Source organism: Aythya ferina, assembly GCF_964211825.1.
Source record: "Aythya ferina genome assembly, chromosome: 3".
NCBI lineage: Eukaryota > Metazoa > Chordata > Aves > Anseriformes > Anatidae > Aythya > Aythya ferina.
The window spans coordinates 117,220,876-117,237,025 of NC_140298.1; the positions used below are offsets into that span (position 1 = coordinate 117,220,876).

Here is a 16,150-nt window from a genome sequence, read left to right on the forward strand (position 1 = left end):
CTGGGAGCACCAGAAGGCAGATAACTAGGTGGGAGATAACTTTTGAGAACTAGCAGAATCATAAGTGGTGGTGACAATAAATTAGGAAAAGAGCAGTGTTAGTGAGATTCAGCTTGTGCTACCAAGAAAATCAGCTGGGTATCTAAATTCCCTCTGTGTTAGAAGACAGATGGGCACCAGGAATTCAGGTTTCAGAAGTGTTTTGTACAGAATCACACAGAATCACAGCATGGTTAGGGTTGGAAAGGACCCCTGGAAGTCACCTGGTCTACCCCCCCTGCTCAAACAAGGCCACCCACAGGAGGTTACCCAGGTGGCTTCCAAAGATCTCCAAGGAGGAGACTCCACAACCTCTCTGAGAAACTTCTTCCAGTGTTCAGCCACCCGCCCAGCCCAGCACCCAGCTCTCGCAGCTTCTCCTCACAGCAAGGGGGCTCCAAGCACGGCAGCACCCTGGGGGGCCCAGGTCTCCCGGTGTTGGGGGCCCAGAACTGGTCCCAGCACTCCAGATGCAGCCTCACCAGTGCTGAGCAGAGGGGTAGGATCCCCTCCCTCGACCTGCAGGTGATGCTTTGCCTAACACAGCCTTTTTTTTGCCCAAGGGCCCATCACTGGCTCACGTTCACCTCAGTGCCCCCCAGGACCCCCACTGCTCCCCTCCTCACCCATCAGGCTGGGGATTTCATTATAGAAGTGTAGTCACTTCCCATCACCTCCCTTTGCTGAATCCATGCTGACTACTCCTGACGATTTTCTTCTCCTTCCTGAACCTAGAAATGGTTTCTAGGATGAGATGTTCCAACACCTTTTGAGGGATTGAGGTGAAGCTGACCGACCTATAGTTCCTCAGCTCCTCCTCTTTGCCCTTCTTGAAGATAGGATTGACATTGCTTTCCTCCGTTGGGTATGTCTCCCAGTTGCCACAAATAGACCAAAAAATTATAGAGAGGGTGGCCACGAAATTACACCTGCCATCTCTTTCAGCACTCATGTGTGCATCCCATCAGGGCCCATGGACTTACAAATGCCCCTTTTGTTTAAGTATCCAGTTAAGAGAGGTGAGGTGGATCCTGTTCTAGACTGTCCAAACAGACCTCTGGTGTATATGAAATCTGTGAGGACAGGAAAAAAGGGTCTCCACAGTTGATTCTGATATTTAAAGATTTCCTCCTGGTGGAAAACTTTAAGTGAAAAAATCTTGAAAGTTCCTACTGTGGTTTAACCTGGCAGGCAGTGAAGTAGCACACAGCCACTCACTCATTCTCCCTAGGTGGGATGGGGGAGAGAACTGGAAATGTAAAAGCATAAGAACTTATAGGTTGTGATAAGTACAGTTTGCCAGGTAAAGAAAAAGCCACTCACACAAGCAAAGCAAAACAAGGAATCCATTCACTGCTTCCCATCGGCAGGCAGGTGTTCAGCCACTCCCAGCAAAGCAGGGCTCATCACACGTTGTAATGGTTACTTGGGAAGACAACCACCATCACTCTGAACATTCCCCCTTCCTCCTCCAATACCCCAGTTTTTGTTGCTGAGCATGATGCCATATGGTATGGGACATCCCTTTGGTCAGTTTGGGTCACTTGTCCTGGCTGTGTCCCCTCCCAGCTCCTGGTGCGTCCCCAGCCTCCTTTCTGGCAGGGCAGCACGACGGTCTGAACAGTCCTTGGCTCTGTGTAAGCACTGCTCTGCCACAAATAAACTCATCAGCGTGTTATCACCACCGTTTTCATCAAAAATCCAAAACACAGCTTCATACAAGCGCCTATGAAGAAAATTAACTATTTCAACCCAAACCATGACAGCTGCTACAAACCTGGTTATTTCCAGGTGCAGACGATGGTTCTTCTTTCTAAGGCGGGACAATAGAGGAGCCAAATAGAATTAATAGATTTTGGATAGGCCCCAGTAAGCTCAAAACGACCAGCCAGACTCTCAGGAGCCTGGTTTATGAATTAAAGACAGTTATTCCTTAACCTAATGCTAATAAGCTCATCTGTATGTAATACCCACCTGTAAACCAGGACACAAGATTTAAGGCCAACTTATTCAAAGTATATATATATATATATATGTGCATAAGAGACAAAACGAGGAAAGCCAAGGCACTGAATGAGATATAACCAGCAGCTGCGTAACTTTAATGCAGCAGGCATAAGAGAAAGACCAAAGGCAAGGCTGATCCACTACACAGCAAAGAGGAAATGAGGGTGATTCTTCACTCAGTCTCACTAAATGGATTAGATGCAATCAAGTGGCTAACATCATTAACATGAGATGCAAAAGATCTCTGTCCCAGGTAATGAAGGACTGGAAAGTATTTGTTTTCCGGTCAGTCGAGCCTGATGAGCATGACTGGAAATTACTTTGAGAAATGGAAAAAATAGTCTGGTGAGAGCATGTGCTGTGAGAATTTCTGAAGGCTAGGTATAGGCTTAGAAGGGTATGAAAGGACTAACTTAATGCCCTGTTTTAAAGGAGGAACTGGGGCAGTCCGAGCAATTAATTTAATAAAAACTGAATACAAACTATTGGGGAAAAAAAAATCAACGAGCTCTCTGTAAGTTTATAGATTTGTCAAGAACAAGCTCTATCATATCATCCTGACTGCTGACTGACAGAAGAATGGTCTAACAGACAGAAGAAAATACAATTATCATTCTTATTTTCTTTGTCCTTAAGATCTTCGGAAACTGTTTTGCACAATGTTCTCACAAGTAAAATAGGGAAATGCAGTCTAAATGATAAAGCAAACAAATTTGAAAAGCTGAACTGGGGGAGCTGTAATCCAGTCGTCATCCAAAGGGAAGAGAGTTGAGGGCAGTCTGCTAGGACTATTGAGCCTGGTAGGACTCAATACTCTCATTAATGACCCAACTTCAATTACAGAGTAAATTTATGACACTTGCAGGTGACTCCAAGCTGAGAAAGAGATACCAGGGACACTCAGGAACACGCCTGCAATTCAGAACACAACAAGATGGAAACACAGTCTTTAAGTATCGATTCAGTAAGGACGAAATACAAGATTAATCCCCTGCATGAACACAGAATATAACCCCTTATGTTGCACAGCCCTGATGAATTGAAGAATTTGGTAGCTTCGCCATGTCCTTCTTTTGGCTATGCTTCAAAGAAGACAAGAAACATCCAAAAAGTGGCTAAAACCCAGAAAACACGAATGACCAGAGGACTAAAACATGACCTGCAAGAAAAGATTGCTAAATAAGGGTGATGTGGTTCAGCAAGTAAAGATCAGGCAAGGTACGTGCTCAGTCTTCAAATACTGAAAGTTTGTTTAAGAGTGTTTTTTTTTTTTTTTTTTTTGGTTTTGTTTGTTTTTTCTTCCACATCGAAAGTAAGACAAGCAGCACTGAGCTTATATTGTAGCACGGAAGATTTGGCTTAATCGCAGTATCTTTAAATACCCTAGGATACTTAGAAAAGGAGAATAAATGCGTGGCTTGCCTGAGCAGGCATCAAGTCACTACTGTCAGGCACCTCTGGGTGCATTAAGAGCTGTTTGTGACACATTCACGTCAAATTCAGCTTTATTACAAGTAGATGGGCAAAGAGGGGTGCACAAGGCATCATTAAATTGAAAATCCCTCCAAGATCACCTGCTCCAACCATCCCCTGCCACCAATGTCACCACTGAACCCTGTCCCCAAGCCCCGCGTCCAACCTCTCCTTGAACACCCCCAGGGACGGTGCCTCCACCACTTCGCCTCTCTACCCGCCCATTACACAGACACGGACACAGCACGGGGAGGTTTGGAGCTCTTTATTCACCGCGGGGACAGCCCCGCACCTCGCTCCCCACAGCCCCTCACGGGCCCCGCACAGCGCTGGTCGCTATCAGTGGGGGGGCACAAAATGGCGGTGGCGCCCCCTGAGGGGCTCCCTGAGGGGGTAGCCGCCGTTCCCGCCCCTTCCCCTCCCTCCGAATTTTGCGGCTGTCGCAACAAACGCCTGCCCAATACCCGACAGAAAACGCGGAAAAATAGCCTGTAGAGGGATTATAAATTAATTTAATAGTTTTTGAAGATTTTCTAAGTTTTAAAAATTAAATTTATCATGTGGAAACGCCTGCGCTCGGCTAAATTTTGGCTTGTCCATCAGGCGTTTTTTAGGGATGCCCCGCTCGCTGCCCGAAAGCTCTGAAGGCCCCGCGGCGGGAGAGGGAGAGAGGCCCCCAAGATGGCGATGCTGGCGGAGCGTGAGTGCGGCTCCGGGCGGGCGGCGGGAGGCTGAGGGGGGCCCCTCACAGGGCGGGGGTGGCCGCTGCTGGGGCTCCTCAGGCCCCGCTGGGCCCCTTTGTGGGTGTCTGAGGGGCCTCCGGGCATGGGTTGCCCTCAGTGGTAGCCCTCTCGGGGCAGCCTGTGCCAGGGCTCCGGCACCCCTGGGCCCAGCAGTGCTGCCTGAGGGGCAGGGGGAGCCGCCGGGGCTCCAGGCTGGGCCCGGGGCCTCTGGGCCTGGCCCTGGGCACCGCTGAGCAGAGCCCGGCTCCGGCCTCTCCGCACCTCCTCTGCTCCAGGCCCAGCAGCCCCAAGAATTTATTTTTCAGAAGCTGCGAATTGTTGCTCTCTCCGTTTCTAAGTTCAGGGAGCATCTCTGCAAAGTAGGCTTTCCTAGCAAACTGAAACCACATGCAAGTGAAAACAATAATCTTCCAGCTGCAGGCTTCTATGGGGCAGGGCTCACATATGATGATTATTAGTGTCCTTATGTGGTTCAAGTAAGCTTCGTGGTGTCAGGACACCGTTAATGTGAGAGTACGAGGTCTAATAAATTTGCTTGACTGTGGGAAAGATGGATTTCAATATAGTGCCTAATTAAAAAAATCTGTTTCCCACTGGAAAATACAGGTGTGAGTTGTTGAAAATAAACTGTAATAGGTAATTTATAGATTATTTTAGATGTAAGCTTTGTTGGTGCCATTTTTCAGAATTGTATTTGGACACTCCCATTTCAGTGATGTAATGCTATGTTAGGGTAGCTTCTGTATGTAGTAAAATCTGAAATCAGTTGCTGCAAAAACCAAGTCCAGTTGCTGAAACCCCACTTTTGAGGGGTTTTTGTTCCTCACCTTCAGCTGAAGTTACAGTTGTGAAGCCAGATTATACAGACATATATTTTGTTTCCAGTGCTGGACTAAGTTCAGCTGTTGTTATTAATTTTCATCCTAAAAGAGAGTCGAGTTGATTGGTTTTACTGCAGCAACGCATTGCAGGGCCTTGAAATAACTTCTCAGTGGTCCCAGTGGCAGGACAAGAAGCGGTGGGCACAAACTGAAACACCAAGAGTTCCCAGGTGGGCAGACACAGAAGGTACTGAACACGGAGATGCTGAAACCCCACCTGGACGTGATCTGAGGCTGCCTGCTTGAGCAGGGGTTTGCAGTAGGCGATTTTGAGAGGTCTGTGTAGCCTCTGTGGTGCCGTGAGCTAAACTGGGAATGGATAGAATCGATTGTTCTGTTATCGAGTAGTTTCAACTTAAAAAATGTAACCGTTGCCAAAATGGCAGACAAGTCAGCTTTTGGTTCTTGCTTGCTTTTGACTTGGATTTTTAATAAGCTGTGATTAATTAGCTTAGTGCTGTCAGTTTGGAAAACTAAAAGTGTGTGCTGATGCGTTTTGTGGCTTGGATTAAAAACTAAATCCCTTCTGTGGGCTGTATCTTTTTTTCCTGCTCATTGGAGAAACTTCCCCCGTTCGTTATTTCCTGCGTTAACACCAGCTGGGGGCACCCAGTGGTGGCTTAGCCCTGGTAGAAGGGTTTAGGAACTGATCTTTTTCCACAGAGTATCTGAAGTTCCTAAAAAAATGACCCATTTCTCCACTGGATGGTGCTGCTCACCCAGAATTGCTTTACAGTTTCTCATGAGAGCAGCCCAGGACATCCGTGTTGCCTTCAGAGCTGTTTTTATTTTAGGTAGAAGATAGCAGGTTGGTTCCTTGCTCTTTAAAAATTGGTGAATGGACATTTCTGATGTGATTTATACTTCTTGAAAGTATACGGATGGCTTGCCATGTATGAAAAGGAGTGCGTTAACCTGGCAGAAGAGTAATTCTTAATGGTAATTAAGAGATTTGAAATACTTGGGGTGAAGAGCTGCTGGGAAAAGGAAGGCATCGTAATGTTTCAATGTGAGAAATCTCCATAGGAGGTGCCCTTGGGTTTTGTTAGCGGGGTCCTCCTGGGAGTAAAACATCTGAGGGCTTCTGTGCGGGGAGGCACTCGGGAGAATTACAAGAAGTCAGCTTTTAAAGTGGATTAGTTGAGCTAGATCAAACAATTCGGTTTGGAAGTTAATTTAAACTCCCCTGTTCGTTCGACACGGATTACCTCTGCCGTGTAGACAAATCCTTAAATACACACAGGGGCTTTACAACAGCAAGAATTGCGGTGAATTTCAGTCCTTGGGATTTGCAAAGCCATCACCTGGGAAACTGGACAGTGTAACAGAGGGTGAGGATGCTGAAAGTATCTGACAGCATGCTGTTAGAGTTAGATCTAAAAAAAAAGGCACGGGCAGCATTATATTCTCTTCTAAATTGCTTCTTTTTAGTGGCCTTTGTGTTGCCCTCTCTGTCCTTAATGTTTCACTGACAGCAACAGCAAAGATGTTCCCAGTTTTTGAAGGACTTGGTTTTTGCTGCCAGCTTGATACCTTAGTTTAAAAGTCATTCTGCCCCATAAACTCCTGGAAACTTGAGTCCTTAGACGTTGTGTGCATCTTGGGTGAAGGAAGAAGGCAAAACATGCTAAATGTCCCAGATCCTTAAGGAATTCAGGAGGGGAACCTGAATTTGCTGGGGTCTGTCTAAAATCACAGTCCACGGTGGCATTTTTCCAGCTTCTGGTAGCAGCACAGACAGGGTTTGTAGGGGATATTGCTGCCTGGTGGAAAGAGATTGTTGTTTTGGTGTAGAGAAGGGAACTCAACGAGTGTTTTAGGATTCCTGTCGCAGCACTAAGTCATTTTACATACCGTAAAATCTCTTTTTGGACTGTTGGGGCTTTTATGACTTTTTTGTGGGGCACTTTGTTTGAGCTTCGAAGGTTCAAAAACACATTTAAAAACCAACCAGCATCCTGTGCTCTGACGGTGTTAGTTCTTTAAAAAAAAAAAGAACAGAGACCGGGCAGAAAATGAACTGAACGTGCCCGTAAGATTCTCTCCCTCTGTCCCAAATCCGAAGCGTTGCGTTTTCGGGGGAGATGACTTCCTGATTATGAAAGCGCCTCGGTGGACTTGGCTCCTCGCTGACTCTCCGTGGCCTTGGGTTAAGCAGTCAGTTTTGATCCTCTGTTTCCCATGGCGGTTAATGAAGTTTGTAATCTTCCTGTCTCCCATTCTTTGTCTTGTTTATTTAGGTTCTCTTCCTGCGTGTGTTTAGGTGCGCGCTTACAGGGGCTGCTTCGCGGCGCTAACTTTTCTTCCTCGCTTTCAAAGAAGCTGTTCCTGCTGATGGAGACAAACTCACGCATGTGGGCCTGGGGGACTGTGGTTTCTGTAGTGCTTTACGTAGGACAAAAGAGCCCCGGGTCTCCCTTGGATCTCTGACACCTGCAGTCACATCCGGTGACTTCTTAGTTTCCAAACAAGCCGTTTTGCAGCAGATCCAAGAGCTGAAATCCCTCTGGTTTGCATTGTGCAGTTCAGCTCCCCTGGTCACTTACGTTTGATTTTTGACTTGGTTTTCATTATGAAAGCAAATCTTCAAACTCCTGGGTAAGAGGAAGGATGGCCAGTGGCCGTTTGGCCGGTGCTGGGAAAGCCAACACTGAAGTCTCATCCCCCGTACATTTTATGTTGAAGCCAGCTGTAAAAAAAAAAAGTTGGAATAAAGATGGGATTTAAGCCCGTGCACTTAAATTGTAATCCTCAACACCTTCGGTGGATTGCAGCCCGTCCTTAGGGATCACAACTTCGTGGCTGTTTTACTTGGGCGTTCTTTGGACTAAAAGTTTTCATAGGATTATATTTTTTCAATATCACATTTAAGCCCCCAAAAAAGTGATTGATCTGTTAAATAAAGGACTTTTCTTGACTTGATTAAATACTTGGCATACCGTGGAAGTGTAAATAGAGCCTGTCTGAATTTTTTCCTTTCTCCTCTAGCCCGCAGAAGGCAGAAGTGGTCTGTGGATCCACGAAACAGCGCCTGGAGTAAAGATGAAAATAAATTTGGACAGAAGATGCTGGAAAAGATGGGCTGGTCCAAAGGAAAGGTATGGTCTAAAGGAGAGCTGTCTAGATGAAGGTTTTTGTCTCATTTATTCCTGAATTTAAAAGTGTTTTTACCAAAAAAATAGGGTGTAGAGTTGTGGGCGTAAGACTGCTGGAGGATTCCTTGTCCCAGTGTTTAAAACAGCCATGTTCATTTTTTTGTTTGATTTATTCCTTTAAGTTTGCTCAAATTCTCTGCACTCTTAGCAACATTAGATTTTTATAATTTCTTAGAAAGGTACTTGCCAGCTTGTTCCTCTCTTGCTTTCCCATTTTTCTACCCTCTCTTTGACAAGGTGATGTCCACAAGTCAGAGCAGGAGCTGGATCATTAAATCAGGTGATATTTAGAGAAGGCTTTCAGTTGCTTTCATGCTCTCGCTTCTCTCCCAGGCTGTTTGTGCAGTTGAAAGAAACTCCAAGACCTGGAGTTTAATCTTTCACCCGTTTTTAAAGGTTCCTTCTGATCTGATCCCTGAATGGCCAAACTGCAGCATTATGGAGTTGCATTCCTCCCCAACTCCAGCATGTACCTGTGCGGTGGGGTGACAGGTTGCTGGTGCTAAGAATAATCTCTAGGTCAGTGCAGACAGCTGCAGACATTTCTGTTCCCACTTGAAAGCAGTTTAACTTCCACAAAGGAGCCTCAGCAAAGCTGCGATTTGGGCCTGCACATCAGCATGGTTAGTGAAACAAACACACGCGACCCACCCTGCCCTGTGATATGTATTTAGTTTTTCTCCTAGATCTCCTCTGTTTCCTTTTAAATTAACAAAATTAGGGCTGTTCTTAATTCTGCGCATGTGTTACAACTTAGTGTGAAAAATAAGCCTGCCTTTAGATTGATCAGCACACAGAAATCTGGCTTCTGTCTTTAATTTCACCGACGATAAGCAGTGATCCCTGATTCAGGGGCTGCTGAAGTCAAAGAACTGGGGTTGGTTTCGCTGGGCTTTAGACCAAACTGTTAAAAGTGTGAGACTGGAAACTATCTTGTTATGTAAAGTTGTGTGCATGGCTGTTTTTTTAAGTGTGAGACCAAAAATAGGTACATAAACCAGAGTAGGGAAGAGTGCTGATGGTATTTCAGGCTGCTAGCAGCTCCTCTGGACGTGGATAATGCTTTGCTGTTACAAACACTTCGTGTGAGGGTGTGGAAGGAAGGCTCTCGTGGTGCTTTAATTTTTTCTCAGGGTTCCCGCTCGTCATCTTCACAGTAAGTTTCCTGTGTGAGCTACTAGATCTTTCTCTACAACAATTATAGCTGTACTAGAGGGATTTATATCCCCGTTCTGCTACAAACTCAGACAAATGGAAGCATAGCTTGGTCAAGATAATGGGCAACAGCCCATCTGTGCTCTGAAATTAAGCTGCTTACACTAGTCCCGTTACTGCTTGTGCTGGAATTAGGTCATGGCAGGATGTCCTGCTTGTTTCCATACTTTTTGGTTAGCTGAAGTTTTCAAGGTAAATTTGCCACCCCACTGATCAAAAACCTCTACTGGATCTGTGAGAGGAGCAGCCGTGTTCAGGGATGGTCATTGCCTCACCTACTGGATATGCACAGGCTCTGTCCACAGGGCTTCTTTCCACTACTTCACGAAACCCAGGAGTACATATTTATTATATTTGTTTTATAGATATATATTTATACATATTTATTATGGTGATTTGTTACTGGTGGGGTGGAAAAACAGGTAGATATCAGGAATAATACTCAATTCCAGATGTTTCTTTTCTCCCTGGTTGTGCAATTAAGATAACACAGGGGCTAAAGATGTCTTCCCAGATTTGAATGCTTCTGTTTTTTTTAGGATAGACAAACCCACCATCTGTTTGCCCCACTATCTTCACCAAATCATGAGTGTGAAGGAGATGGAAAAAATTCTTAATGACCTGCTAGCTCCAGTCAGATCCCTCCACCTCCTCTCACCCCCTCTAATATAAATCCGTTCTGCTTTGTAAGCTCCGTGTGGCATCTCTCTCAGCATTTACGCAGCTGCCTTTGCCATGAGGGAGGTGGTTTTGGTAAGAGGCATGTTCTTCCTATGTAGTGTCTTGTTTGAAAATTGTAAACACTTTGGACTTGCCTAGGAATGTCAGGTGGCTTTCTGATTAATCACCCGACTATTTAACGTTGTTGTTATTTTAGTGTTTGTGGTATTTTGCTGGAGGCTTAAGTAGTAAATTAAAAATACTTAATATCTCATGTGTGCTAATGCCTGTGAATGAATTCAGTTGCAGGCAAGCAAATGGTAACTTGTGGTTTCTTGCTGTATTTCATTGCAAAATGTCTTCCAGTATAACGGCTCGAGTTGCTTAGTCACTGCTGGAAAATCCTTACTCCTCTTTTACCCTTAAATCCTCATTAGGGTCTTGGTGCTCAGGAACAAGGAAACACAGAGCACATCAAGGTTCACGTGAAAAACAACATGCTGGGTTTAGGAGCATCCATCAATCACGAGGTGAGTGCTAGACCCAGGTAAGATGTGGCTCCCTTTTCAGCTAATGCATCATCTTTGTAACAGGACTTTAGTGAAATCTGTTATCACACCTGGTGGTAGCACGTACCTTTGTGAATATGCCTTCAGAAACTGTTGAGCTGGAGCGTAGTTATGCTCTGTTAAGTATTTTGGAAGTAAGTACCTGCTTGGAAAGGTTACAGTGAATTCTTAGGCTGTTCAGAGAGTTTTTGCTTCTGAAGCACTAAAATATTTGCTTATTCCCTGCTTAGCTTTATGCTTTCTGCCCCTCATCCTGATACAGTCACCTTCCTGACTGGAGTTCAGGTACACAGGGGGAACTGAACGTGCTTCTAAAGATACTTGTCCCAGAATCAACAACTTAAATAACTTCATTGCTGGAAAATCACACTAGTATTTTCTGCCTACTTTTGAAAACATCTTATGCGGACTTGGACGTGCAGAGCCAACAGCAGCTCGGTATTGTTTAAAGGCTTACAAACACAATCCTTATCAGTTCTGCACTTTGGACTGTAGTATGCTGTTGTTAGTATTGCCACCTGTGGTGCTTTGTTGGTCCCTCCCACCAAGAAGGATTGAGTATCCGCAATTAAGTTGCTTCTTGGAGAGCAGAGTTTAAAACCTGTTTTAGCAAAACCTCTGTTAGGGCTGAAAACTGTTGCCTCGTATTCACCTGGGTGATATTTACAGGACAACTGGATTGCTCATCAGGATGACTTCAACCAGCTTCTGGCTGAACTGAACGATTGCCACGGACAGGGTGAAACAGGTAGGTTCATGCACTGCTCAATCAGATGCTGGAAGCTGAGCAGAGTTTCCATTCTCTGTCTTACAAGGCTAGCTGAGGCCCTACCTTTGGGCTGCTCATAGTATCCTTGCTGAGTACAACAGCTTCTTTTCTTTCTCCCTCCAAATCACTGAGAGCTGAAGGACATGTTGCCATCCATGACTGTGCTCAAGTTTGCCTGGATGTGTAGATCTCAGTGGATCAGTTTAATCTCTGTTAAAGGCTTTTTACTGGAGAAACCAAACATCAAAATTCTGAATTTGGGAGTTTTATCCAAGACACAGGGGACCTTTTGCTGGGATGTACAACAGCCGTGCTTTTTTCTTTATAAAGCATCCAGAGCCAGTATGAAAGCTCAAAACACAGGCGTTCACCATTGCAGTGCATTTGCCTTCCTTTTTCTTATTAACTATCACATCTGGTTTCCATGCTCTGGTGGTTTCTTAAATACCTACTTTTCCTGTCCTCAAAGAGCTGCTTCTCAGCTTTTGACTCGGAGTTATGCATCTTTGTTTTGAGTGTAGTATAATGTGATTTTTGTAGCCCTGACGTAGAGCACACAAGTGGGATAACTACACAGCTCTCCCGAAGGGGCTATTTATAAAGTTTATTGGTTTTGAAAGGTGTTGTGCAGTTTGACCTTGGTTTGTAGAAATGAACTCATGCTGGGCTGGCAGGTGTGAGCTTGCAGAAAGAATTTCAGCTGGTTTACCATCTCTCCTTTGGACTGATACATCTCAAACTCTGCTCGTACATCTAAACAACCCTGTGGAGTGTCGTTAAGCCAAGGGCTTCTGTTTGGGCACAACAACTTGTCCACGTGCTGCTGGTGTCGGAATTGCCAGCTTAATGATTTTAGCCACTCTTAATTCATTCTTAACGTTTGTGCTTAGAAGATCTTCAGGAAGAGGAAAGGTAGGAGGAGGAGGAGGAAGATCAGCTAAAATGAAGTCTCAAGCCTGTTTTCTAATCCTAGAGAACTGGGATTAAAAATCTGAAGCTAGTGCTTTAAGAACAGGTATTTTAATTCCTGTGTAAATTATTCTGGTGCGTTGGAGCCCTGATTGTGATCTGCGGCCACACAGTGCTGCTAGCTGCTGTAGTGAAAGTCCTCAAGAGGTAGAAGAGCGTCTTGTAGGGAAATTCCAAAAGTTCCTGTCTACCTCTATATCTAAATCCTACCCAAGTTCCAACTTGAGCCATGAGAAGATCATTTAGGTGTAACTGGTGGGAAACCTGCAAACTGATGAGGAGAGAGCTGAAATGATTTGCCCAAGGACACAATGAGTCAGCACACAGGCAGGTTCATTGAGCAAGGCTGTCTTGTTCCTAAAGCTGTGCTCTATCCTGTAGGTCATCCGTACTGATACAAAGCGGTCCCATAAAACCATATTTCTCCCTGTTTGACTCAGTCATTTTTCCTTGGTCTTTTTAGCAGCTTGGACAAGAGATTTCAGTCACTGAGCACAAAAAGTCGGCTGCAAGTTGAAAAGCCCCGGTCGGAATCACCTTGGGTGATTTGCAGACTATAAGCATTGCTCTGAAACTTGTTTCTTTGGCAGTTGTCTTAAGCTGGCAAAACTCATCCAGATAATTCCGCCTGCAGCTGTGCTGCAGGATCAAATGTTACATTGTTGGCCATCATCCAGTTTCAAATTGCATTAAAAGTCAGCTGAAAACCTTCATTGTTCTTAAATAACTGGCGTAGTTGCCAGAGCTGGATTGCAATTAGAGATTGGGAAGGAAGGGCCCTGTGTTGGTTTGTATGCCAACATTCAAATACCCTTAATCTAGACAGATTTAGCTTTCTTCTCTTATTTTTCTAGCTGAGCACCTGGTGAGGAGTTTTCGAGTCTTGGCTTTTTTGCAGGGATGCTGAGTGATGAGGACTGTGTCCCTTTCCCATCTACAAAATGGGGTAAAACACTCTGACCGTGTCTGTCACGTGCTTTGGAATATTTATCTGTATCAGATTGGCTCTAGAAATGCCCCAACTTATTTATGACTGAATTGCTTTTAGACACAGCAGAAGACAGACAGATGTACCAACTTGTATGTTGCCATTGCCAGCACGTTTCTAAGCTCGGTGAAATTCCTTCTTGAAGGCACAAGGCGGTGCTGCTGCCCCTTTCGCTGTAAGAATGAGGTGCAGGAGGAAGCCTCGCAGAGATCCTTTCCTGTGTGAAATTCAGTACAGGCGGATAGGAGAGCAGGCTTAGAGTGCTGCACCTATGGTCAGGGTATTTTAATTGTCATGCTTGCTTTCCCCATAGACCCTTCTAATTTGGATTTTCAACTGGACTGCAAAATCTAAAACTGGATTTTCTAGTCCTTTTCTCATTAAGGTTTATGTGCAACATCAGGAGTAGATCTGAGGCTGTTTTCTGGTAGTAAACTCTCCCACTGCAGGCTGTAGATCTCTTTTTTAGGTCAATGACTATCATCAGGTGGCACTCTTGGCGAAGTGCTGTAATTCCAGTGCCACAAAAGCTTGGTCTGCACAGCTGTCAGGGGTGGGATTGTATGAAAAAGGTGACTCAACTTGGGTATGGGTTGATTTCCCTACCTATACCAGTTGCCACTGGCAGGAAAGAAAACAATCTCACCCTAAGTAGCCTTTCCTATAGTTATGAAGCACAGAATCCTGTAGTGAGTACTTCTCTTTGGGACAGGACCATAAAGTAGTTCTTACTGGACTGCAGGTTACCTCCTCCAGAGAATTTCTTGTAAATTAACAGGCTCTGTGGGTACAAAGAGTGTGTCTGAACCAGTAAAGTGAGCTTTAGTCTCTCAAGCTAAGTCTCTCAAACAAGTCCTGAATGAAAGTGGGCCTTAACCAACTCCAGAGACCATTCCCAGTGGGTAGCTCAGAAGCAGCCCTTCAACTGAAAGTTAGAAGAACTAAATAATGTAGATGTGGCACTTCTAGCTGGCCTCAGGGAAGATAAAGGTCAGCCTGTTTAATTTCCTTACACAAAGATATCAGACTGTGGCCATATAGGGGCACTTTAAGAAGTGTTAGAGTTGGAAAACTTGCCTGGTGTGATGTTTTTATTTTTTTTCTCTCCCTTTCTATCCATTCAGATTCAGTATTTTATTTTGTACCGTTTCTTACGGCTTTGTCAGACACTAGCACTGGAAATATTTTGTAACAAATGGCACAACCAATCCAGCTTCTTACCGTAGAAAAATGTGTTAAATTAGACTTTGCCTTTGACCTGCAGTGCTTGTATCTGCCTTTTCAAATTGCACTAGACTGGAGATGAGAAGGGAAGGGGATGTGGCAAAAAAAAAGTCATGCAGTAACATGTCTCAGAAGAAAATTACCATGCTTCCTTCAGTGCTATGCTGTTACAACTTGGTTTTGAAAGAGAAAGTTAAACACAGTGATGTTTGAATTTGGTTGTTAGCCTTTCTCTAACAAGTTTGGAACCTGCATTTTTATTTTTTAGAGTCCTCGGTGACTAATCAGAAGACGACGTTTAGTCTCGAGGAAAAATCCAAATCCTCCAGGAAACGTGTCCATTATATGAAGTTTGCAAAAGGTAAGAGGAATTGTTTCTGGTTCATAAGCTGTAGCCAAGATTAGTAAAGCATACATCAAGGTGATCTGTTACTTTCTGTAGTCTATATATGACAAGTAGAATCTTGATTTAGAAATCCCCCCTGCAGCAACCTGCTTCAGGCTATAATACACTATTTCTTTTTATTTTGGACAATTCTGGACGGCTTTGGGCTGTTATCATTGAATAAATCAATTCCTGCCTGTAGGAACCATCAGCTGACTAAAGAACAATGAATATTCTCAGCGATGTGAGTGGGAAAAGGGCTGGAGAGGTTGACAAAGATGATGGCCAAGTAACTGTTATCTGGACTGCACTATCCTCTGCAATCTCCAGTAACCCTGCCAAGAGATCATGTGGATAAGATAAGCGATCAGATTAAATGATGCAGGAAGAGGAAAGCCCTCTTACATCTACCAGATACTTTATTGGGTCAATTCGGACAGCGATGGGTGGCCAGAAAATCCATATCAGGAACTTGTGGAGTTACTCAACTTCTTTTCTGGAGTGTGATGGCATTATTTCAGGCAAACCTGCTTTCTGCTCTTGGCCATTGTTAATCCCTCGCTCTGTTTCTCTCTTGGTAATGTTCTCTTTCCACGCACCCCTGTGCACATGGTGGGTGTGAATCTGTGGCTCAGTAGAGGGATGGGATTGATTTCCACTGCTGGTTAATGTATTAAACTTAAAGCTCGGGGTAATGTTTTTGGATAACAAATGCTTCTGCTGAAACAGAGGTAATTGGCTTCTGAATGGAGGCCAAATTCTGATATTGGGGGTTGGGTCTTTTGATGAAGTAATTCAACCTAGAAGTCAAGTGTGTTAACATGACCCTGCCACTTAATGACATTAAACAATTAAAGTGGTTCAGGACTTCAAGTACAGAGACCATGGCCTACTTGAGGTAGTAGCAAAGAGGATTTATTTTTATTTGTTTTTAACTTTTTGCTAAGTAGAGGGGGGGTGGAATGCATCTCTTAGGCATTAAAAACACAGAGCAAGGCTTTTGTCTTAGCAATATCCCTTATTTGTTTGGCTGCAGTGCTTCTGTAAGGCAGGCCCCTCTTGGACTGTACCCT

The 16,150-nt window shown here is 44.5% G+C and overlaps 1 protein-coding gene across 2 annotated transcripts in view; it reads left to right on the forward strand.

Annotated features, from left to right (window-relative positions):
* Positions 1-4,099: 4,099 nt before the first annotated feature.
* Positions 4,100-16,150, forward strand: part of PINX1 (PIN2 (TERF1) interacting telomerase inhibitor 1) — a 59,550-nt gene continuing 47,499 nt past the window's right edge. The window contains exons 1-5 of one of the 2 annotated variants that reach the window (XM_084514265.1): positions 4,100-4,219; positions 8,132-8,241; positions 10,611-10,703; positions 11,412-11,490; positions 14,961-15,053. In XM_084514265.1, the coding sequence (XP_084370391.1) occupies positions 4,201-4,219; positions 8,132-8,241; positions 10,611-10,703; positions 11,412-11,490; positions 14,961-15,053 (394 nt within the window). In that variant the 5' untranslated portion in view covers positions 4,100-4,200. Of the gene's footprint in view, positions 4,220-4,528; positions 6,475-8,131; positions 8,242-10,610; positions 10,704-11,411; positions 11,491-14,960; positions 15,054-16,150 lie in introns of those variants that run through there. The other variant, XM_084514266.1, reaches the window with a different exon arrangement.